The sequence below is a fragment of the Geotrypetes seraphini genome, chromosome 7, assembly GCF_902459505.1.
Source record: "Geotrypetes seraphini chromosome 7, aGeoSer1.1, whole genome shotgun sequence".
NCBI lineage: Eukaryota > Metazoa > Chordata > Amphibia > Gymnophiona > Dermophiidae > Geotrypetes > Geotrypetes seraphini.
The window spans coordinates 77,772,465-77,797,943 of record NC_047090.1 but is presented as its reverse complement, the minus strand read 5'-3'; the positions used below and the strand labels follow the sequence as shown (position 1 = coordinate 77,797,943).

The following is a 25,479-nucleotide window of genomic DNA, read 5'->3' as shown; positions in this document are numbered from 1 at the left end:
AAAACAATTTAAAAGGATGGAGGGTGGTGGTAGGTTTCCAGCAAGGCAAATGGATCTTGAACTAAAATTCCTGGATGTTCATGTCTAGATGTAAATAAAGAGATATGGGTAAGTCTTAGCAGGTAAACTCATTCATGATCCAATCAAAAATACTATTTCAAAAGGCTGCCAAGGCCTTGTTATTTCAACCTGTTGCTCAGAGAAAATGCAGAACTCTATCACATACTGGCCAACCACATGGGTCCTTTACTTTAGCCAGAGGACCTTACATGAGGTAGAAGCCAAGTGGGGTTGAGTATTTGAAGACTCTTTCAAAAACATGAAAAAGGCACTGTGCCTGAGAACAATCGGCCCAACATTTCACAGAATGGAGAGGCCCAGGCCAGTGCCTCCCTTGTCAACAATGAAATAATGTAGACCATCCTTGGACTTGAGTCAGAAAACAAAACTACTATAATGAATACAATGGCTGGTTTTGAGAACTTCCGAAAAACATATAAGAGTCTTAACCCTAGATTTCAAATGAGGTAAAACTAGTACTGCCTTGGGCAACGGGTCTGGTGGAGCAGGCCATGCTCATATAAAATAAATAGTTTGGTACAATTCTTCAATTTGAACTTGCTGTTGACGCTGATGCTGATTAGTTTATCTAAGCTGCAGATTTAATTCCCTCAGGAGCTTCCGCTTTGCAGTTTAGTGATAACAAAGAGGCCAAGGCAAGACTGGGTTTATATACAAACAGCTCAGGAAGAAGAGGTCTCCAGGAGGAAGTGGCAAGCATAAAGTGAATCAAAACAGTCAGCTAGCACCATGGAGCCTGTTAACACCTGCTTGCAGGAGGTCATAGATTCATCCAGGCATGGCTCTCCCAAAGGTTGTGTCACCTGTAAGCCAGCAATGGAATTTTATAGCTGGAAGCTATTCCAGTATAACTTTGCAGACCTCAGAATACACCAGTTGCACACATGCTAGTTAGCCTTTGTGGAATTTCTAATGTAATTGTCTCACTTCTGTTTGCCTTTTATTTAATCAGAATTTCGAAGGATATACATTTTGCAAATGGAATAGCTAATGCAGTGGTCTCAAACTCGTGGCCCGGGAGCCACATGCGGCCCGCCAGGTACTATTTTGAAGCCCTCAGTATGTTTATCATAATCACAAAAGTAAAATTAAACAGTTTCTTGATCATATGTCTCTTTAGCTATAAATTGTAATGTAAAGTAATGTAATTTATTTCTTATATACCGCTAAATCCGTTAAGTTCTAAGCGGTTTACAGAGTAATATACATTGAAGAGTATAATAAAATAAGATAAATGAATAAAGAATTGGTACTTTGAAATTCTCTTACTGTCCCGAAGGCTCACAATCTAACTAAAGTACCTAAGGACAAACAAATTAGCAAATAATAGAAAGGAAAAATAAAGAATAGAGGAAATGAGATATAAAGCATCCTAACAAGAATACATAGAAAACATTGATCTCATTACGGCCATATTCTTTTGAAGCAAGTGTACATCCCAGCAATAATAAAGTGGGTAAAGTAAATTAAATTAAAATTATTTGAATTAAAAATAAATATATATAAATAAATTAATTAAGAGAGAAACCAAAAAACCGTTAGACAATGGAATTCTAATGAAAATTTAAAATAAAGATGTAAAACAAAATAAATAAGAAACAGTAAAATAAATGAAATTTTAAACACGATGTTATAAGAGTCAGGAGGGTCTCAATTTCACTTCAATCAGATCATCATTCTCAGCGTCTCTAGTCCATCAGCCGTTTTAACCGATCAACTGCCATTATCATCCACAACACGCAACTACAGGACACCTCCTCCGATGTAAAAGAAACCTCCCTCAGTCTCCTCAACGGTCAGTGCGCTGAACAGCTCCGCTTCCACACAGATCATGCTGACTAAATTGCAATATTATTATTAAGACTTAGTGCTCCTTTTACAAAGGTGCGCTAGCGTTTGTAGCGCGCACTAGCTGAAACATTACCGCCTGCTTTAAAGGAGGTGGTAGCAGCTAATATAGCGTGCGCTATTCCGCGTGTTAAGGCCCTAACTCACCTTTGTAAAAGGAGCCCTTAGCCAAAAGGAAAGATTTATAAACTATAAAGAGTTTTATCTCATGCAAAATTGTCATTTCTTTAATAAGACATTAACTATTTTTTTCTGAGGCCCTCCGAGTACCTACAAATCCCAAATGTGGCCCTGCAAAAGGTTTGAGTTTGAGACCACTGGTCTAGGGGATTCTGTAAGTGGTTTGATGGGCTTACCTTGACCTATAAGGGAGCTGTAGTGAGATGAAGATATGGCACCCTTTTTGTGAAGTTCACAGCAGTGCCCTGTAAGGTACCCCACTATTTAGGTGCCATGTCTGGGTGTTCAGTCCAACAGGGCTTGTTCTAGGCATTTTTGACTTGGACAAAAAGTTGGACGAAAATATGTTATACAGATGGACGATTTAGTGACTTGGACGATCAGATAGGCAGGACGTATACTTGGATGATTTTTGAAACAAAAAAATATTTGGACGTATTTTTTGAAAATGTGTCCTAAGCTGTTTTTTACTTTGGATGACTTGTGACTTGTACGAAAACGGACTTAAGACATTCCTTTTGATTATGCCCACTACGTCAGACTTTTCATGCAGTGCGACACCAGAGGATAGAAAGAAATGCATTTCCTCCTGTACAATGCAAAATATAAAGCCAGCAGATGTAAATTCTCAAAACTGAAAATAAAATCATTTTTATCTTATCTTTTGTTTTTGGTGATTTTAATTTTATAATCACCTCCTTTCTATCCATAGCAGCAGCAGAGACTGTGTCTGAATTCAAGAGGACCTGGGATAGGCATGTGGGATCGCTCAGAGAGAGAAAGAGCTAATGGTTACTGCGGATGGCCTTTATCTGCCATCATGTCTCTATGTTTCCTCTTTTTCTTTCCTTCTAGTCATGTGCATCATTTCTTCCCTTTCTCTCCTCTTCCATCCATGTTCAGAATTTCCTCCCTCTTCCCCTCTATTCATGTTTTCAAGTTTCATTTGTATTTCATATACTGTACTTCCCATCAGCACAGCCATCTGAGCAATTCACAATTTAATTAGGTACTCTAGGCCAGTGTTTCTCAACTCATTCCTGGAGTACCCCCTTACCAGGTTTTCAGGATATCTACAATAAATATGCACAAAAGAAATTTAGATATAATGGAGACAGTATATGCACATACAGTTTATGCATATTCATTGTGGATATCCTGAAAACCTGATTGGCAAGGGGGTACTCCAGGACGGAGTATTTTCCCTATCTGTCTCAGTGGGTTCACAATTTAGCCATGGTACCTGGGGCAATGGAAGGTTAGGTGGCTTACCCAGGGTTACGAGGAGTGACACTTGGCTTGAGCCCACAGCCTCAGAATGCTGGCTCTAACCACTAGGCCACTCTTCCCCCAGCATTGTTTATTTTCTTCCTCCATCCCTCCCTCACTGGTTCCAAACCTGGCCCAATTCTCCTCCATTCACACTCCAAACCATTCGGTTTGTCTCCTCCTCTGCGGCCCCATACGCTTATTCATGTGTGATCATCTCCGGGTACATCCTCCTGGCTGTAGTGGTGCTAGTCCATCCCTATCGATCACACAGCATCTCTTTCCCTCTCTCTTCCCTCGGGTCCCACATCTCCCCCCAATCAATCAATCACTTCTTTGTCTTTGCTGGCAGTAATAAAGTCAGGCTGTCCAGCCAGCATTAGGGACCTTCCATCTGCTGGAACTTTCTGTTGCCATGTGGCTGGGCCTAGCTAAACTGTCTGGTATAATTGCTGCTGGTGAAGACACTCAAGTGGTTGGAGGACCCAAGGGAGGAGTGAAAAGGGAAAAGAGATGCATAGCATTAGCAACAGACTTGCCAGTGGGAGGGGGGAAGCATAGAGGGTGGACTACACCAGAGGTCTCCTGGAGGCTACACTGTCCTTGCATTGAAGAACACTGCTGTAGAATATATATGTTCATATAATCAAATCTCTTCTCATAAGGTATTTGAATATGTTTCTGACTATATCAAACACATTAACAGCATGTTTAGTTGTAAGGCACCCATGCAATTTAGTTCACTCTGTTTTATTATATACAGTATATATATATTGGTTTGTGGATTCGTTTTTGAGTCTGTGGACAAGTTGGTATACTTTTTATTGCTTTATGATGGATTGTAAACAGCTTTAGCAGATTTTTTTTCAATAAAACAGTATAGAAGTTATGTAAATAAAATAAATTATAAAAATAATACACATATATAAGAAACGGCATGTAACCAAATGTGCCTCTGTAAAAACACCTATGTGATAGGATGTACATTTGTAAAGACATATGCAATAAGATGTATATTCATGAAATGATGCATGTGACACAGATTTCATTCATGACGACGAGACTTAAGTTGTAGAAAAAGGAAATGGACCTATGGAGTCAGGGAAGCAGCATAAAGCATGCTAGGGGCTGTGTTAAGGAGCAGAGTGGCTGTTCTCTGCTCTGCTTCAGGCTTACTCCCTCCCCTCCCTTTCCTTGCAGGCTGCCCGGAGGGGAAAAGCTAGAGCACAATACCTCTGCTGCTCTGGCTCTGCAGTCTGAAAATAAGTGGCAGAATTGCATTTCAGGCTGTTCCCCAAGAAATTAAGCAATGCAAGAAGATACACAAACACACATCTCGAATAATTTGCATCATGAGGAGACACATAGATGTAACCAGAGTGTGCGCTTGCGATTGTACATAGTGACATGGATAGGGTGCTTTTAGTGCCGATTCACTGTCCCTTCACCACTTTCTTTCTGGTAGCATCATTTCCTCTTTCTATGAAACACAGTTCTCATGATCTAGAGCAGTGATCTCAAACTCAAACCCTTTGCAGGGCCGCATTTTGGATTTGTAGATACTTGGAGGGCCTCATAAAAAATAGTTAATGTCTTATTAAAGAAATGACAATTTTGCATGAGGTAAAATCTTTCCTTTTGGCTAAGTCTTAATAATAATGTTGTCATTCATAGCTAAAGAGACATATGATCAAGAAACAGTTTTATTTTACTTTTGTGATTAGGATAAACATACTGAGGGCCTCAAAATAATGTCTGGAGGGCCGCATGTGGCCCCTGGGCCACAAGTTTGAGACCACTGCCCTAGACCCACTTATCTACCACCCCAATAGCCCTCATGGCTGCAGGAGTCACTTATATGCTAGTAAAAAAGGGTTTTGGGGGTGTATAGGGAGTGTATATGTTTCAATATCAATACAGTGATTACAAGGGCTGATGGGCATGGGTCCTCCTCTCCATGGGTCCCAAATCCACCCCCAAGGCGGCTTAAGCCGTGGGACTGTGCAGAGGACTATGCAGCAGCGACTGTGCAGCACGACTAGGCTTTCCTATGCCAGGCTGCCAGGTGATGATGTTCTGGAGGCACAATTTTCAAGTTGTGATTAATATTTTTATGGGGAGGGGGGTCGGCGATCACTGGGGTAGTGTGTGGGGGTCTGTATTATGTGTTTGCAGTGCTTATCTGGTGACTTTATGTGGGTTTTTGTGACTTAGACCATGTTTTAAATGGTCTAAGTCACAATGTCCAAGTTCTGTCGATCCTGTGCTGTATAACTTTCGGTTATACATGCAGTACGACTAAATCTAAGCCTGCCCACATCACACCCAAATCCCGCCCTCGACACTCCTCCTGACACGCCCCGTTTAGCTATAGTCGTTCAGCGGCACTATGAAGGCCTAGGTCGTTCATAAATATATCCAAAACCCGGTTTTATTATTGGCACTTGGACATTTTTGACTGATGATCGTCCAAGTGCCGACTTAGGCAGGTTTTTGGACGTTTTTCTCTTTCAATTATGAGCCCCTTAGGGTTAAATTTCATTTTTCTTTACATTAGTACTTTTAGTGTGTGGTCACATATATTTGAACAGGGGCTATCTGTGTCCTGTATGTGCGACCAAAGTCAGGTTGTCTTGGAAAGGTGTGGCTCACGGATAGAGCTGCTGTCACTGCACCCAGAGGTTGTACGATCAAATCCTAGTGCTGCTCCTTGTGACCTTGGGAAAGTCATTTAATCCTCCAGTGCCCACCGCTTTGAATGTCAGCTTTGAAATGCCAGAGCCACAAAAAGGTAGTATACAAGTCCCCATTCCCTTTTCCTTGTGGAGATAGATATTAGCACAGATTGATCAATGTTGTGGCCCCACATAGGAAGGTGTTTGTTGGCCCTCCTTCAGCTCTTTCCGAACCAAAGTGGCCCATACTTAAAAATTAGTGAGAAAGAGAGATCTAATACAGATATTTACACCTCCCCCTTTTACAAAGCCATGTTAGGCTTTTCTTTCACCAGCTGCGGTGGTATTAGCTCCGATGCTCATAGGAATTCTATGAGCGTTGGAGCTAATACTGCTGTGGCTGGCGATAAAAAAGTTTAATGCAGCTTCATAAAAGGAGGGGGGGTCTGAGTTTGGCTGAGGGAGAAGGAGTGATGACTCTTGAGTGCTGGTCATGGAGGTGTTCGATAGTCTGGTTTGTTTTATTTGGTTTATTGATGTGTGTTATTGAAGCATCTTGTATGACTTATAGAATTTTATATTTTGATGCATATATGTGGGTTTGGCCTTAAAAAGATATCTGTCGTTGATGCAACGTGTATGTTATATGTCATTTGATTTGATATGCAAGTATGCAAGTGTGTCTTTGAAGTGTTTTGTATGATAAATGTAAATCTTTTATTGTGTATGTTAATATGTAACTTGCCCTGGATAAGGGTGGGTGAGAAATAAATAAAAAAAATATGTCAAAGGTATTAATATACAAACAAGGCTAGAGCTAGACCTGAATGTTAATGCCAAATAAACTCTCACAAATTGACAGCACTAATAGCAATCAAATAATAATAAGATAAAATATATTTCACCCCCTCCCTCCCTCCCACCCATCCTGGATGTGTATGTCACTCATTCAGAAATCAAAGGGTGATACTAATGATCAATTCTTGTAATACTTCGTCAATGGATCTCAGATCTCATTGAAGCCTTTCTTCTAACTGGTCAGCAGATAAAGGTGTAGATGCAAGTGATGAATTAGACAGCACTACTTCTTAGAGAAGTGAAACTTGCCACAAAGGCAAAAGCTCAGGTATATCAAAAGTAGAAAACTTGCAAGGGAATCCGTGGGACCATTGGATCATCAATGAGAAAAACGGGCACCCAGGGAGGATAAGGCTATAGCTGAAAGATTGAATCAATTTTTTGCTTCGGTCTTTATAGCAGAAGAGGTAAAAGATCTTGGTGAACCTGGAAGATGTACTAAGCCAAACTGACAAGTTAAAGCATGATAAATTACTTGGACTGGATGGTATACACCAGGGGTGCCCAAATGGTCGATCGCGATTGACCAGTAGATCGTAAAGGCAATGTGAGTCGATCGCGTTGCCTTTGCGATCTTTTTGTCCCTGCTGCTTCCCCAAGCCAGGCCTGGCACGTATAAGCACTGGACTCGCATGACTTCACCTCCGACGTCAATTCTGACGTCGGAGAAGAAGTTCTGGGCTGACCTGGAACTTCCTCTCCGATGTTAGAATTGATGTTGGAAGTGAAGTCTTGTGGGCCTGGCACTTGTACATGCCAGGCCTGACTTGGGGAAGCAGTAGGGAGAAATTGGCGTGATGTTTTGGGGGTGGGAGTAGGGAAAGAATCGGGGTAGTGGAGAAATCGGCACGATGGCTTGGGGGGGGGGGGCGGGGGAGAGAGAAAGAAAGAAAGGCAGAAAGAAATAGGGGGCAGGGGAGAGATCATTTTGACTTGGTCATTTTAAAAGTAGCTCCCAAGCCAAAAAAGTGTGGGCACCCCTGGTTTACACCCTAGGTTACTAAAGGAATTCAAATATGAAATTGCTGATCTGCTTTTAGTGATCTGTAACCTATCGCTAAAATCGTCCATAGTACCTGAAGATTGAAGAGTGGCTAATGTAACTGATTTTTAGAAGGGATTCCAGGGGTTATCCAGCAAATTGCAGACCGATAAGCTTGACTTCAGTGCCAGACAAAAGAGTGGAAACTATTATAAAGAATAAAATTACTGAACACATAGACAAACATAATTTACATGGGACAGAATCAGCAGGGGTTCAACTGAGGGAAGGCTTGCCTCATCAAATTGCTTCATTAAGATTTAACTTTGCTCTGCAAATTCCTTCTTTCTGTTGTCATAGCTTTTATGTAATATAAATTTTATTTTGATATTAGTTTCAGTTTCCATTTTTCTTTATCCATGATATTGCTAGAAATGTGAAAGCCTTAAATGATATGGGGGGGAGAAGGGGGGAGTCAAGAGAGAGGAAGCATGTAGGAAAACTAGGGTGATTGTTTACAATAAATTATTGATTACTTCTATCAAGAGTAATTCTCTTTACCTGTATGTTTTTTAACTGTCAATAGTTGTTATAGTCATCATAAAATTACTGCATATGATCAAGCATGTTTCCAGCTGCTGATTTTTAAGGATGTGAAGGTGGAAACGTTCATGAGGGAGAAAAACAAAAAAAGCAGAAAACATACAACTGAGCTGAGGCTAATGATTTCACACTAAGGGATCCTTTTACTAAGGGCTCCTTTTACTAAGGTGCGCTAGCGTTTTTAGCGCATGCACGATATTACCACATGCTAAACTGCGCGGTACGTGTCTAGAATAACACCAGCTCAATGCTGGCGTTAAGGTCTAGCGCGCATGGAAATTTAGCGCGTGCTATTCCATGCGCTAAGGCCCTAACGCACCTTTGGTAAAAGGAGCCCTAAGGCACGCTAACCGATTTAGCATGCGCTAACGATTAGTGCACTCTAAATGCTAATACAGTGGAACCTTGGTTTGCAAGTAATGCGGTTTGCGAGTGTTTTGCAAGATGAGCAAAACACTTAGCAAACTTTTGTCTCGCAAACTGAGCATGTTCCGATAAATGAGCACCTCCTTCCGCTCTAACTGGCATCGCACCCCCCCGAACCGGAATCGCAATCCCCCTCCCCGCAAACTCCCCCACCGAGAGAACCGCATCGCACCCCCCCAATCTGGCATCGCAAACCCCCCCCTCCCCGCGAGAACCGCATCGCAAACCCCCCTCCCCGCGAGAACCGGCATCGCAAACCCCCCCTCCCCGCGAGAAGTAGCATCTGCCCGCCCTCCCTCCCAAACATGGTCCTTACCCCATCTGCTGCTTGTGCGAGTGAAAGAAAGCTCCCGCCTCTTACCTGGGCTAGGCCTTGAGCATCTGCGCATGCTCAAGGCCTTCTGGCTCTCATTCTCTCGAGATCTCGGAGAGGACGAGAGCCAGAAGGCGCAGATGCTCAAGGCCCAGCTCAGGCAACAAGGCAGGAGCTTTCTTTCACTCATACAAGCAGCAGATGGGGTAAGGAGCATGTTTGGGAGGGAGGGCGGGCGGATGCTGCTTCCAGCACAGGGGTGCGATGTGTTTCTTGCGGGGAGGGGGGTTGTTGCGATGACGGATTGGGGGGTGCGATGCCAGTTAGAGCCGGGGGGGGGGGGGAGGGAGTGATGGAGCAGTGCCAGTAGCCTCGGGGGGGGGAAGGAGGAGATAGAACAAATCAAAGCAAGTTTCCATTCATTCCTATGGGGAAACTCGCTTTGATATACGAGTAACTTGGTTTACGAGCATGCTTCTGGAACGAATTATGCCCATAAACCAAGGTTCCACTGTACATCCTTAGAATATAAGGGGTGCATTAGCATTTAGCGCATGCTAATCATTAGCGTGCGCTAAATCGATTACCGCGCCATAGTAAAAGAGGGGGTAAAATAGCTAGTTATGTACAGAGTGACACGTCTGGTTTTCTGCTCCCCAAGCTATACCTTTGTACTGTAGTAACATGAAAACACTGGCTTCACATTTATATTTTTGATAAACCTTTCTAAAGAGGAATTCTGCTGATAGTTCACCTCTAGTGGGATAAGGTAGACCCAATTACTCTAGCAATAGCTCCAGAATGCACTCAACTTGACTTTCTCAAAAGGAAACTCATAGGAAACTCCCAAGTGGAGAAAGCAGGGCTTTTTATGTGCCAGCATGGTATACTGGTACTTTTTATACTTGCTCCCTTCCCAGCAGCCACAGTCTGGCATCTCCCCTCTGTGCTCCTCAACCCCTTCCCCGTCTAATCTTTCTTTTGCGCTTTCCAAAAGCAGTTCTCAAATGCTCCCCTGCCGCTGGTCCCGGCCTCTTCTCTCCACCGCAGCTCGCCTGTGTCAGAGAGGATCGTGGTATAAAGAAGAGGCCGGGAACAGCATAGAGCAGCATTTGGGAATCGCTGCTGTCGCTGATATTTAGAAAGCCCAAAAGAAAGGTTAGACTCGGGGAAGGAAGTTGAGGACTGAAGGGGGAATATGCTTGACCACGGTGGAGGAATGGGGGTGGGTGGCTAGAGAGTTAGTGAGTGAAGAGAACAGGAAGCAGAAGGGAGAGATGTTGGACTCTGTAGGGGGGGCTATAAAGAAGGGATGGAAGGAGAGATGTGGATGTAATGGGGTAATGGAAGAGGAGATTAAGGGAAAGTGTAGAGGGAGATGAACTTGGGGCAGAAGAGAGGGAGGGAGAAGGGGTATCTACTGTAGGGGCAGAGCCATAGATAGTGACTCTGCCCCTAAGGTTGCTGGTATAAGTACCTTTTTTCCTACAAAAAAAAGCACTGGTAGAAAGGTAATGGGGGGGGGGGGAATAAATGCCTGGACTGAAAAGGAATAACTTTCTATTCATTTTAGCTTTTGTTATATATGTTTGTAGAAAAAAAGAGAATTGCCAAAATGGCAGAGATGCCTTTAATTGGTACTGGTGATGGAATTACTCTAAAATGAGAGAGATGGACAGAAAGATAGACATACAGATAGACAGCTAGATATAATAAAGATAGAAGAACAGATTATATTTGATTCTTGGTATAATATAAATTAGCATTATTGTCATGCTAGTTCACCAGAATGCAGAGCAACAGAGTTGTTAATCAAACAAAAAATAAATAAAATTGAAACTTTCATGGATTAATTTAACATATTTCTAGACTAACTCCTCGAGTTAACACTCTTTTACATAGGTCAAAATACAGCTGAAATATCACTTATTTCCTTTTGGCATTTCTTCACAAAATGAGCGGATTCATTTTAGGGTGTTCTGGAAAGCTGTGCATTTCAATTCAAGCAGTCCCAGCTCAGAAGTACGAGGGGCCGCCGAAAAGTTCTCAGCCCAACCAACAAAGTCGGGGCAGTCTCCATCGAGGGCTATGCACTCAGGCCATTGATTTTCCACTTTTTTTTGTTCCATTGGAAACATATGGAATGAAAAAAGTGGAAGATCGCTGGACTGTGTGTACAGCCCCCGATGGAGACCTCCCCCGCTTTGTTGGTTGGGCTGAGAACTTTTCAGCGGCCCCCTCAGAGAGTCTTGGGTCAACAGGAGTTCAAGTTAGCATAGACAGCAACAGTGTTCAGGTTTAGTAAGCTGAGTGTGGGGATGTTTTTCTGAAGCCATAGAATTTACACAGAGAAGGACCATTCCTGTTGCTTTTCATCGTTTTGTGGGATAGTTTATGTATTTCATTTGCTTGGTTAATATTGTAATGCTCTCATATATAACAAGGAGCTTTTGAGGCATATAGCTTTAAGCAAGCCTGCAGTGCATAAAATTCCCAGAATTCTCTTCTGCACCTTAACGAATTTGGCCTGGGTGAGCATATTGCAGCTATTATGTGTTCAAAAAAAAAGTTGATATTTTCTTTTGCTGAAGGACTAAATATCCTTTTTTCTACCTAATGCATCTAGTTCTTTATCAGATTGCTCTCTGGAAAACAGCTGATACGAAGAGGCTCAGAGAGCTCTAGGATGCTGTTTGCCTTTCAGCATAGAGCTGTTTCAGTGACCTTCTGGAGCCAGAGATAAAGAATAGAGTTCCTGAGGACGCTACCCTCCAGGGGAGCCAGGAAACTGACTCATTTTTCCCACTATCCATCCTTCAGAGCTCTTTTTCTACCTGCCAGTCTTATTCAGTATTGCATAAGCACATTCATTCCTGGATTTTTATCTTTCTTATTTTTAGAATTTTCATCTTTTCAGCCCATTTATTTTCGCCTGAAGTTTTGATGAGATGTTAAATTGTTTAAATTATATTCTGTTGTAAGCTGGCAAATGTTGTTGCTATTAGTACTGGATGAACAGAAACATAGAGTATGACGGCAGAAGAGGGCCAGTGGCCCAATAAGTCTGCCCACTCAAGAACCCTCCCTCTCACAAGTCTGCCTACTCAGGAGCCCTTTCTCCCTGGGTTATCCATCTTTTAAGCATAACTCTGTAGCACCCCCACCTGTTTGTCCCATCGACTCTTGAAGTCGAGCACGCTACTGGCCTCGACCACCTGGCGTGGAAAGTTATTCCATCGATCAATCACCCGTTCGGTGAAGAAGTATTTCCGGGTGTCACCATGGAATCTTCCCCCCTTAAATTTTAGCAGATATCCTCTTGTCGCCAAGGGACCCTTCAGAAAAAAGATTTCTTCCTCCACTTCAATGCAACCCGTGATGTATTTAAATGTTTCTATCATGTCCCCCCTTTCTCTGCGCTCCTCGAGAGAATGAATCAGACAGGCTCCTCTTGCTCAGTGGTTCTCTGCTAAGGATGGATAAGATGGAAATTTGAACAGCTTGGAAGAGGAATTGGTTCTGGAAGTGTAAAATGGGATGAGGGTTTTATAAATATTTGAATTATGTGTCACCTTCCTGAATTCGGGGTCCTTTTACTAAGGCGTGCTAACCAATTTAGCGCACGTTAATCGATTTAGCATGCGCTAAATGCTATGGCGCCCATAAAATATAATGGGCGCCTTAGCATTTAGTGCATGCTAAATTGATTAGCCTACCTTAGTAAAAGGACCCCTTTGTGATTTGGATAATTTAGATTGTGTTTCATGGTAAAGTGTCTTTGGGGTTTTAGAATATCGTAGGGCTAGATTCACTAAGGCCATGGATCGGATCCGATTCATAAGCGATCCGATCCAATCCAAGTCCGGGCGGCTGATTCCCGAAGTGCCCTCATGCAAATGACGGCGTTTGGAATTACGTCCGCAACCGACTGACCGGATCGCTCTCTAGCGATCCCGACGCATGCACTGACCATCTACTTTGCCTGTAGATGGTCTGCACATGCTCACCCCGCTTGAAACTTTTTTTTTTTTGAGTTGAAATGCACTTTACTGCTTTACTTTTTTTTCCTTCATGAGCTCGTGGTTTTAACCCGCTTTAAACCTGCAGGTTAAAACCATGGGCTTGCACTACAGGAGATCAGGGCAGAGAGCAGAGAAGCAAGATTGGGGCAGAGAGCAGAAGGATATCGGGGCAGAGAGCAGGAGATCGGGGCAGAGAGCAGGGCGGCAGAAGGCAGGGCAGTCAGAAAGGACCTGAGCGACTGGCCCTCAGCAGTTGCTTATTTTTTTGATCGAGCAGCCCAGTCGGTGTCCCTCATTTTTTTAGTGAATCGCTGCCTGCCTACATTTGAATGCCGTTCCCCCTCATTTGCATTTGTGGATTGGAGGATAATTGGGACAAAGGTTAGTGAATCGGGTCAGAGGAAAATCGGGTCACTAAGTGGTCGGGACTTGATCGATGGGCTTAGTGAATCTAGCCCTTAGTGTTTGAAATTCCATAGAAAAAAAACAAAACCAAGCCCCCCACCCCCACCCCCAAATTAGTGTTTATATTTCCAATGTGCTTGTTTTTATAACTACTGGTCCAAAATGGATGCTTACTATAGACATCTGAGTTGTGTTTCCACTGTTGGAATAGGTTAAAAATGTATATTAATATCGATTAATGTCACATCTAGGTAACAAACAATACAAGCCTACCCCATTACTGACCTGTTTTAGTTTCCTGCCTTCTTTTTCAGCCAGAGGAAATTCCATTTCTTTCCCGCCTTCATGTGCTACTGATAAAGCTCTTCCTGTCCTGTAAAAATCCTGTTTTCCTTTAAGCTCTAGCAGTGCTTTTGGGAAGGATCAGGAAGGAGGAGGAGATTACACCGAAAAAAGTAGCACAAAACTATGACTTTTCATTTTCCTCACTTATTCTCTTTAAAATAATGTATTAAGTCCAGGAAACCAATATTCTTTAAATGAAGAGCCATCAGAAGCAGATTGACAAAAGTTCACAAGTGGATGTAATTTCCAATCACATTTTGTCATATTTCATTTACATTATACTTTTTTATCCATATGGACTAACAAAACTTCCATGTGCATGTGATTTTTTGGAAATCCTGGCTGATAATTGAGGTCATGTTAGAAGCATCTACATGTGCAAATAGTGGCATTTACATGTATAGATTGTGCAAATAGTGATTTCTGGCTGTTCTGAAAAAGACTCTCTTATAAATTGCACTTCATAAGATAGTTGCATATTTATTTAGTTGCCCAAGATTTTCTTGTGGTTGTGAAAATTTTGGCACTCTAATATAAATGATTGTACTGCTATGTATGCCCAGTTTTTGAGGGGTAATTCTGAGATCACATCTACAACTATCACAAAATGCTTGATTTATTATGTACATCGCTTAGAATATTTAAATAGGCGATATATCAAGAGTTAAATAAACTTGAAACTTGATTGGGGATATCAAATGATAATATTACTTCAGTGATGAAGGATGTACCTTGGCTGCCAGCATGTAATTTTTAAAAGTATGTTTTTGTTTTTAAATTTTTAAATTTGATGCTTGCGGTGATTTGTTATCATTAACTAAAAAAAAATATCCTGCTGAGAGGTCTTTGTGCTCAAATCAGCAGGATTTCCTTTTTCTGCCCTTCCAGTGTCATGGGCTAAGAAAATGGTTATTAGAAAGCCTGCATGTTAGGTAATGGCATTTCTCAGGTGGAAAAGGATATTTGCGTGAAGTTATTTGATGTTTTGGAAGAAGTTAAAAGCTTACTTATTTCAGCAGGCCTATGTGGATTGATGCTTTGTTCAGAGTATATATATTTTTTTATTTATTTTACTTTCTATACCATTCTCTAAGGGGAGCTCAGAATGGTTTACATGAATAAATTCAGGTAATCAAGCATTTTTCCCTGTCTGTCCCAGTGGACTCACAATCTATCTAATATACATGGGGTATTGGGGGACCAAGTGACCTGTCCAAAGTCACAAGGGGCAGCATGTGTCAGAACCCACAACCTCAGAGTGCTGAGGCTGCAGTACCAACCCCTGCGCCATATTCTGTCATAGGAGATAGCATGGCAAACATTGTCTGACAGGGATGGCAAAACATAGTTAACAAAGCATGGTAAAACATAATATGACAAAAACGGTATGGTGAGCCTAGTAACGAAGCACGAGTAACATAGAATGAAACAACTGGTAAGGCAAGCGTGCATGATGAAATATAGCATAGAAGACATGGAAGACATGGCATGAGCGGTTGAAGCATGATAGACAGTGTGGCAAACGTAATATGGCAAATACGGCGCATGCTCTAGTAGGACAAAGATGGCGAATAGTATGACGGAGTGGGGAAGAACATCGTATGGTCAGACATAGGATGAAGCACGTGGAGGGTCATAATTAAAAGAAACGTCTAAGTCCGTTTTGGCCTAACTCACAAGTCGTCCAAAGTCGGACAAAGGGAAAAGGTCCATTTTCAAAAAAATGCATCCAGCATATTTTTTTCCTGAAAATCCTCCAACTATACGTCCAGCTGTTTGATCGTCCAGACCGTTAAGTCATCCTTCTGTATACCCCATTTTCGACCAAAAATTTGTCCAACTCAAAAACGCTTAGAAAAAGACCTTTTGGGCATGGGAAGGGCCAGAAAAGTAAGGGAACTGGACACCCAGAAATGGTAAGAGTAGTGGGGCACCTTAACAGAGCACTGCTGTGAACTTCACAAAAAGGGTGCCACATAAACATCTCACAAAAGCTCCCTTATAGGTCATGGTGAGCCCCCCAAAACACCCCCAGAATCTACTAGACCCACATATCTACCACCCCAATAGCCCTTATGGCTATAGGAGCCACTTATATGGCAGTACAAAAGGGTTTGGGTTTTTTTTGGGAGTGCACATGTTTCTCCATGAATGCAGTGAGTAGAGTGGTTTATGGGCTGGGTCCTTCTCTCCATGGTTCACTAACCCACCCCGAAGACCACTTAAGCCACCTCTGTGCAGCTCTATTAGGCTTTCCTATTCCAGGCTGCCAGGTGCTGATATTCTGGAGGCAGATATGTAAAGTTGCTATTACATGTTTTATGGGGGGGGGGGTCAGTGATCACTGGAGCTGTGTGTGGGGGGCTGTATTTTGTGTATGCAGTGCTTATAAGGTCACTTTGGATACCTTTTGTGGACTTAGACCTGGTTTTAGATGGCCTAAGTCACAACGTCCAAGTTCTATCTAGGCAGTGTTGTAAAACCTTCGGTTATACATGCAGTACGACTAAGTCTAGACAGCCCATTGCCCGCCCAAATCCCGCCACCACTCCTCCTAAAATGCCCCTTTTAGCTCTGGTCATTCAGCAGCACTGTGAAGGCCTAAGCCGTTTTTAAATACATCTAAAACCCTGTTCGATTATTGGCACTTTTTAGACGTTTTTCTGTTTCGATTAAGAGCCCCATAATGTTTTAGATTCGTGACAGTGGAGGGTTGGGCACTTTGTATTGTATTGACTGTATTGTGTGATTATGTGATGTTTATACCTTCTTCTAAATTATGTGTATAAATGCTATTCACTGTTTAGTAATTTTAGACAGTTAATAAAAGATTAAAGCAAATAAATGAAATGATATTGCTATTACAGTCATTTGGAGCTGATGCTGCTGTCCAGGGTATATTGATCAATTAGGCTGAATTGTTCATTAGAAGACTCTGGGGTCGATATTCAAAGCAATTTAACTGGCCAGAAATAGCTCCTGGTCGGTTAAATAACCTGTTCTGGGCTAACCGCTAATTTTCAGTGACATTTAACCAGTTAAAGCCACTGAAAAAAAGCCAATTAACACCAAACTGAAAATTTGCTATTCCGGGATTAGAGTCAACATTTGGCTACTTAAGTTCCAATATTCAGCACTTAACCAGCCAGGTTAACCTCTTGTAAATAGTACCTCATAAACGTCAGTCCTATCTTTATGTGGTGGTTAATATCATACTTAGGCCCTCTTTTACTAAGTTCTAAATGCTCCGATGCTCATAGAATTTCTATGATCATCGGAGCAATGTTGTAGCATTTAGCGCTCAGGGCCATGGTAGAAACCTCTATTGAGGCTTAGTAAAATGGGGAGGGGGGTAGATGTTTAACTGGCTATGTGTTAGCTAGCTCTGGAAACCTGGAAATTCAGTGCTAGTACCCGGACATGGCCTGGCATTGAATTTTTGAGTTTAATTACTATTATTATTATTAGATTCTTGATATAGGCCCCCTTTTATCAAGCTGCGTTAGAATTTTTTTATTGCAGACTGCTGCGGTAAAGCTCCCAAGCTCATAGAATTTCTAGCTTGTACTGTAGTGACCCGTGATAAAAAATCCTAACGCAGATTGATAAAAGGGGGCCACAGTGCCTTTCTGTGCTATAGCCAAAGTGGTTTACTTATTATATGTAGGTACTTTCTCTACCTTAATGCTAGCCATGGTCCGTGAAACTCTGGCTAAATATTTGACCCTCTATTTCTTTTGATTAAAAATCGTACCTATAAATATCAAATTTGACTAAAAAAAATAGCACATTCTAAATAGTCTTGATTCAACTGGTCTTGCCAAAGTGCAGAGTTCAATGTGGCATGTCTAGATTTTTTAGGCATGCCAAAGGTTTGTGCGAATCACAAATGGAAGATTAGATTAGATATTATCTCCTCCCCCCGCCCCCATCATGACAGGAGTGGCCTTGCAGATGACAATGAAAAACTGGAAAAATTGGGATAACATGAATTATAGTTTTTGGTAGGAGTCAGTATGTCAAATTTATAAGTTTGAAAACATTTATTCTATACAGAGGGGACACCATAGTAAATTTAACGAAATTTGGGGCCCATTAACAAAATATTGCAAGTTATGAAATATTAGTACTATTTCCCTTTGATTTATGAAAGATTGTTATACATGTCCAGGCGGGGAGGGTGGGAGGGGGGATTTAAGAACTGTATATTATTTGTTGGAATGGTGTGCGGGTTGAGATATTACTTGCATGTTCATATGTTTTCACTTTGTATTTGAATTGAAAACAAAGAATTAAAAAAAAAAATCTCCTCCCCCCAAACCCCCCAAAACACACACCATAAAGTGTTCTAGAAGTGTTGCAAAGCTGGGATAACAGCCCTAGCCATTTCCAAATTATATAGGATGTCAGGACACAGAGACATGCATAGTGGTGTACCAAGTGGGAGCACGGGGCGATCTGCCCTGGGTGCAGATCATAGGAGGGTGCTTCAGTCCCTTCCCCATGCTGCAGCCTGCAATCTTCGAGCCACTGACAGCATCAGTCAGCTGAACATGCTGTCTGGAAGCTTTCGCTCTGCAGCATCCTACCTCCATGGGAAGTTGAAGCAGAGGGAAAGCTTCCAGGGCTGCCGAAGGCAATGTGTTCAGCTAACTGATGCTGCTGACAGCCCAAAGTTGCAAGCGGCAGTCTGGAGGAGAAAAGAGAGACAGAAAGAGGTACCCACCCTATGGGAGAGAGAGGGAAGGGAGGGAAGGGTAAAAAAGAAAACTGCCAAATTGGGAGGGAGGAAGGAAGAAGACAGGCCAGGGAAGGAAAGGGAAGGAAGAAGAGAGGAGAGAAAGATGCCAGATAATGGGGGATGGAGGGGAGGGAAGGAAAGGAAGCAGAGGAGAGGAGAGAGAAGCCATACCCCAGAGGGAGGAGAAAGATGGAAGGGAAGGAGACAGACGCCAGACCATGAGGGTGGGATGGGGCTGGAAGGGAAAGAAGGAAGAAAAGAAAAGGAGATAGGTACCAGAGCATGGGGAGAAAAAGAAGGGATGGAGAGATGGAAGGAAAGGGTGGAGCAATGGTGTACCAAGGGCAGACACTGGGGTAGGGAGGGAAAGGGCAAATTTTACATGAAAAAGTGAGAGAAGGGCAGACACTTGATGGGAGGGAAGGACAGAAAAAGAGGGCAAACACTAGATGGAAGGGAAAAGCAGAGAAAATGGGCAAACATAGAGAGAAAGGGCAGATGCTGCATGGAAAGGAGAGAGAAAGGCAGAAGTTACTGCTTATGGCATGGTAAAATTGCTCTGTTTGACCATGAGTGACATTTTATATTAATTAACAATATGCCTGGTACTGAATTTTGGATTTGGATCCATATCACATGTTTCTTGGTATTAACTCAATGCAAGTTCTGGTACAGTAGGTATTTTGCTGTCTCCCAGAGGGCTTAAAATATTATATGAGAACTTCCACCTCACACATCTAAATGGTTAACAATTAAAAGAAGCTAGACCATATACCTAAAAATTACATAAAATAAAATTAAGAGATAAATGTACAATTCAATTACTAACACATATCTTCAAAAAGGTTAAGAGAGGTTGGGGGGGTGTTTAAAAATGATTGGCCCCGGGTGTTATATATGCTAGGTATGCCACTGGACTTGAATATACAATACACATACAAATAAACCACAACATACGAAGCATGTATAGTCCTCTCAGTTCCCAAATTTATCTTTCAATGTAAGCTGTAAATGTCTGGATTCTTTGTACTGGGCTCTTTTCTGTATACAGTATACCTCTGATATACAGTAGTAAAGTTTTATATCCCATAATAATCCCTCACATTTGAAAAGTTAGAATTGCTTCAGTTTCTCTGTGCACCAACAGAATAAGACACCCACAGATATATGCTTATTCTCTTATCCGATGTCTACCTTAACACTGCTATTACCCCTCAATAAACATCTTGAACCCTCCAGACTATTTCATCTTTTCTTCAGTCTCTGTTATTCCTTATCAGTACTCTCAAGTCCACTCACACACCAACCCAAAACCTGGAGCTCATACATAGGTGCAGAGGTATGCACTCCTTTATCCAAGGCACTTCTCCTACACTCCCATGTAACCAGGGTCCTCAGAATTGCATCCCCGGTGGCTTTCATGAGAACAATTTCTACGCACATGATGCTACACCTCTTAGGCCACATAGTGGTATCCATACACTTTCTACCTCTTCTAAAACTATATATGTGCACTCTATAATGGCAGTTGAAACTTCTGTGGAATCAGTCCTGGCAACCCTTTTCCTACAGTATTCACATCAACGACAAAATGGACATTACCCCACCTCATGCAAGGCAAGTTATTCCAACAATCACAAGCGCAACTTGTCCTCACCACAGATGCCTTGGATGGGATGGTCATCTTCTCCATCTGCAAACCCCAGACACCTGAACAACTAAAGAAAACCAATTGCAGATCAACTATCTCAAACTTGGAATAGTACACTATACCCCATGCATTTTTCTTCCATACTTATCCAACAAAATAATCTGTCAACCACGTGGCTATATTCTGTCTCAACAAGCAGGGAGGTGCAGGATTTTTCTGCCTAGGCATAGAGACCATCAGAATATGGAACTATGCCATTGCCATTGAAATTTCTTTGTAGGCAACATACCATAAAATATCACCTCAGCAGATACCTGAACTCTTATGAATGGTCCATTCACCCCCAGGTATCTTCATGCCTCTTGAAGAACACTGAAAATTTACATCTTTGCAACTCATACCAATATGAAGCTTGAGATATTTTGCTCCAAATGGCCTTGCTCAAGGAGCCCATCCTTATCACCCACCATCAGGGAATACTACTGAGTTTATATCCAGCAGCATCTACGACAAACTTTCAAGGCTCAAGGTGAGCAAAGCCATGGGACCTGACAAACTACATCCCAGGGTGCTTAGAGAGTTGAGTGATGTCCTAGCGGAACCGTTATCCGTGCTCTTCAATCTTTCCCTGAGTACAGGAAGAGTCCCATTGGACTGGAAAACAGCTAACGCCATTCCACTCCACAAAAAGGTTTGCAGGACGGAAGCTGAAAATTATAGACCGGTGAGTCTCACATTGATAGTGTGTAAAATTATGGAAACACTAATTAAACACAAATTAGATATGATCATGAATGACGAGAATCTACGAGACCCCCATCAACATGGATTTACAAAGGGTAGGTCCTGCCAATCCAATTTGATTAGCTTCTTTGACTGGGTAACAAAAAAGCTGGATATGGGGGAGCCCCTGGACGTCGTATACTTGGACTTTAGTAAGGCTTTTGATAGTGTCCCACACCGCAGGTTATTGAGCAAGATGAGTTAGATGGGATTAGGAGAAACGTTAACTGCATGGGTAAAAAACTGGCTAAGTGGTAGACTTCAGAGGGTGGTGGTGAATGGCACTCTCTCCGAAACTTCGGAAGTGATCAGTGGTGTGCCGCAGGGTTCGGTCTTGGGTCCGATCCTGTTTAATATCTTCGTAAGGGACCTGGCTCAAGGGCTTCGAGGGAAAATTGCATTATTTGCCGATGACGTCAAACTATGCAACATAGTAGGCAACAGCTCAGTGCCCGACTGCATGACGCAGGACCTACACTTACTGGAACATTGGTCCTCAACTTGGCAACAAAGTTTTAATGCCAAAAAGTATAAGGTCATGTACCTTGGCAACAGAAATCCATGCAGAACTTACACCCTAAATGGCGAGACCTTAAAAGAACCACTGCAGAACGGGACTTGGGAGTAATCTTAGCGAAGACATGAAGTCTGCCAACCAAGTGGAGAAAGCTTCATCCAAGGCTAGACAAATGATGGGTTGTATCCGAAGAAGTTTCGTCAGCCGGAAGACCGAAGTTATAATGCCGTTGTATAGATCCTTGGTGAGACCTCATCTGGAATATTGTGTACAATTCTGGAGACCGCATTATCAAAAAGATGTGCAGAGAATGGAGTCGGTTCTGCGAATGGCCACCTGGATGGTCTCAGGACTCAAGGATCTCCCATATGAGGAAAGGCTGGGTAAGCTGCAGCTATAATCACTTGAGGAGCGTAGAGAGAGGGGAGATATGATTGAGATGTACAAATATCTCACGGGCTGTATTGAGGTAGAAGAGGATATCTTTTTTCTTAAAGGACCTACGGTGACAAGAGGATATCCGTTGAAACTCAAGGGTGGGAAATTTCATGGTGACACCAGGAAGTACTTCTTCACCGAGAGGGTGGTTGATCATTGGAATAGTCTTCCACTGCAGGTAATTCAGGCCAGCAGCACGCTGGACTTCAAGAGAAAATGGGATAAGCATGTGGGATCACTTCAGGGAAAAATTTAGGGGGTGGGTCATTAGAGTGGGCAGACGTGTTGGGCCGTGGCCCTTTTCTGCCGTCATCTTCTATGTTTACTGCATTCCATCCCCAAATTCCTTGCCGTCAACACTTGGAAACTGAAGGATTAATACAGTCTCTGCTTACCGTACTAACTCCATACAGGAAATTCTCTTAACAGACATAAAACCTGCCACTCGCAAATTATATAACCTCAGATGAAAGCATATCCCTAGCTGATTCTCTCATTAGACTCCAGGCTACTTCCTACTCTGTTAATTAGGTATTGGAATAATTAGGTATTGGAATAACTTTCCTAGAAGGCCCCGAAACTCTGTCAGGGTACACCTCAGTGCACTGTCAGTTATTCATGAACACATCTGTGGGAAACCTCTTTTCAACAACCAACATTGCTCAATTCATGAGGGGCCTCTTCAAACACCCAACCATAGAGTGGGACCTCAGCCTAGTTCTTAATTACCACTGATGGAACCATCCTTTGAACTACTCATGTCATCTGACCTCAAATTCATGACTTCGAAAACACTTTTCCTCATAGATTCACCTCAGCAACGCTATGAGTGAACTCCCTGTCTTGGCACACTACCCGTTGTATACTGTACACCAGTGTCTCACAAACTTATTTAGCTCTAGTACACTAAACGGAGCAAATGGTTTTCACGGCTCATTATAATTGAAATTATAAAATTGCAAAACCAACAAAAAATTAAATTTGAGAGTTATTTATTTAAAGTTCTTTAAGCTATATATGGGTAATTGTAACAACAGTGAAACTAAAGTAGAATAGACCTGCTAATCAATGCAATGGATTTGCTTGTTTTTTGAGTGCAAATTAACTCAAAACACGGCTCGATAGTCAACAAGCAAACATGCATTTCATCATCCACCATTTGCTGTCATTCTCTTTTTTTTGTATTTAATTTTTGTCAGAGCTAAAAATCCAAGTTTGCAAAGATAAGAAGATCCAAATGGTAAAAAAGCCTTAATTGCTTTGTTGCTCGAGTTAGGATAACTGCTGCATTGGGTTGTTGCTTGAGTTAGAATAACTACTGCACAAAAAATAAAATTAAAATTACTTGCTGTTAATTTTCAAGGACTAATCATCTCAAAGAATGATGCTTGTCTAGGCGGTTGTATCCTTATGCACACAGACAGTCATAACATTGACAGATTCTTGCATATACGACATACATGTCATATATTCTAGCGAATACTTATGTAAGTGAATTTTTACAAATAAAGTAAAATTCTGGAATTTCTTGTGGCACACTCAGAATCTCTTTGGGACACACCCCTGTGCCGTGGCACACAGTTTGAGGGACACTGGTATACACAGTTTTTCAATGATAAAGTTGTCATGTGAACATACCCAAGATTCCTTCCTAAGGTGGTTTTGGAGGTTCTTTTTTTAAAAAAATAATTTTATTTTCTGTTTTGTGATTATAATATGTCAGATTTGAAATGTGTATCCTGCCAGAGCTGGTGTTAGACAGCAAGCATGTACTAGGACCATAGTTCTCTGTTTGTTGGGTAGGAAAACTCTAATGATCGGTTTTTGTGGTGATTTGGGATTAGTCCAAATTAGTTCGGTAGGTTTCTGAAGGATGGTGCAAGATGAAGGTACTATTGAGAGGCTGGAAACAGCAGAGGGCTCAACTGTATTGGTTGAAGAAAAGCTGGGAACTGAGAGGTCTGCTCCATTTCCCATAAATTCCAATAACTGTTGTTCCCTCTCCTGTAGGGCATCTAGCTTGCTGGTATACTCTTCATATTCCTCCAGATATATTGAAGGTGGATTATGTTCTCCTCCAAACTTCTCTAAAAGTGCCTCTATATGTTCTTGGGTTAACTTAATCATCTGTTTGATATTCCAAACCTCTTCTGGGACTATAAGGCCACCTCCCGAATCATCTTAACCAGTCCATTATCCTTCATTCTTTTTGTTAACCACCTCATCCTCATCCAGTTCACCAATGTCTACATACATTAGATTGCAAACACACATTCTCCACACATATTCAGTATGCCTCCTCATTTAGAAAAAGCTCCCAGCTCTTCCTTCCTTATGATCCAAACCATCCTAGGATACAGGTCACTAAGAACACTCTCTCCCACTGGATCTCACAGTGCATTTCTTTCTGCTATAAATTGTCCACAGTCTCCTTACAAGGTTATCTGCCCACCAATTCAGGACAATATTCCTGGAAAAGAGTTGCAGTGAAACAGTTGGAATATAAACTATCTCAATCTACTGTTCAGCTTACAAGTCACAGTGATTTATTTATTTTTTATGAGTAAAATCTGGAAGACAGTATGTATTTGGAAGCTGAGGACATGTAAGCTATGTGACAGTAACCTTTGTCTTTCTCCTTTTTTTTTTTTTTTTCTTTCTCCTCTCTTGTTCCTCTTTTACTGTTGGAATGGCCCTTATTGGGGGATCTCAACACTAGAACCCTTCATCTTGGAGAGACCATGATGATGCCACCTCAACACATTCAGCAGGCACTCCAGGCCCCTCCAGTGGGGGCCACGCTTCCCAGAGCGGAGACAACAGTAGTGAGCAAGGTAAGAGGTTCAATCTCCATGTAAAGTTCAAGTTTCATGTTCAAGTTTTATTAAAATTTGATAAAAATGCTTTTATAATAAATTCAAAGCGATGTACATTAAAATTAATCACATAGAGACAAATAATGGACTAACTATTGATGTCATATATGAATGGGCGGGGAAGAGGGTAGAACTACAATTTCAAAGAGAAAAGAACAATTAAGGGGAAAAAAAAATTAAGGGAGGGGGGACCCTGTTGAATAGACATGCTTATTCTTTCAAGATCACAGCATTAATGGTGGGGCAAAAGAAATCGGAGGTTTTATGTTAAGCTAATTCCAGAAAGCATCAACAAAAATGAAGCTTTTTAGTGAAATTTTAAATTGTTTTAATATTGTTTCTTCCCAGAAGTGAATAGGTAGGTGATTCCATTGCTGGGATGCTGTGACCAAAAATATTTCATTTTGCCTTGTATTAATGACCTTTTAAAGAAGGGTTTGTGAGAAGATGTTGATTTGTTGATTGT

At 41.8% G+C, this 25,479-nt stretch overlaps 1 protein-coding gene across 10 annotated transcripts in view; it reads left to right on the top strand.

The window, feature by feature from the left end:
• Nucleotides 1-25,479, top strand: part of MEIS2 (Meis homeobox 2) — a 659,015-nt gene that overhangs the window by 40,800 nt on the left and 592,736 nt on the right. For all 10 annotated transcript variants that reach the window (XM_033951333.1, XM_033951332.1, XM_033951331.1 and 7 more), the window contains exon 7: nucleotides 24,857-24,971. In XM_033951333.1, coding sequence (XP_033807224.1) covers nucleotides 24,857-24,971 — 115 coding nt within the window. The remainder of the gene's footprint in view (nucleotides 1-24,856; nucleotides 24,972-25,479) is intronic.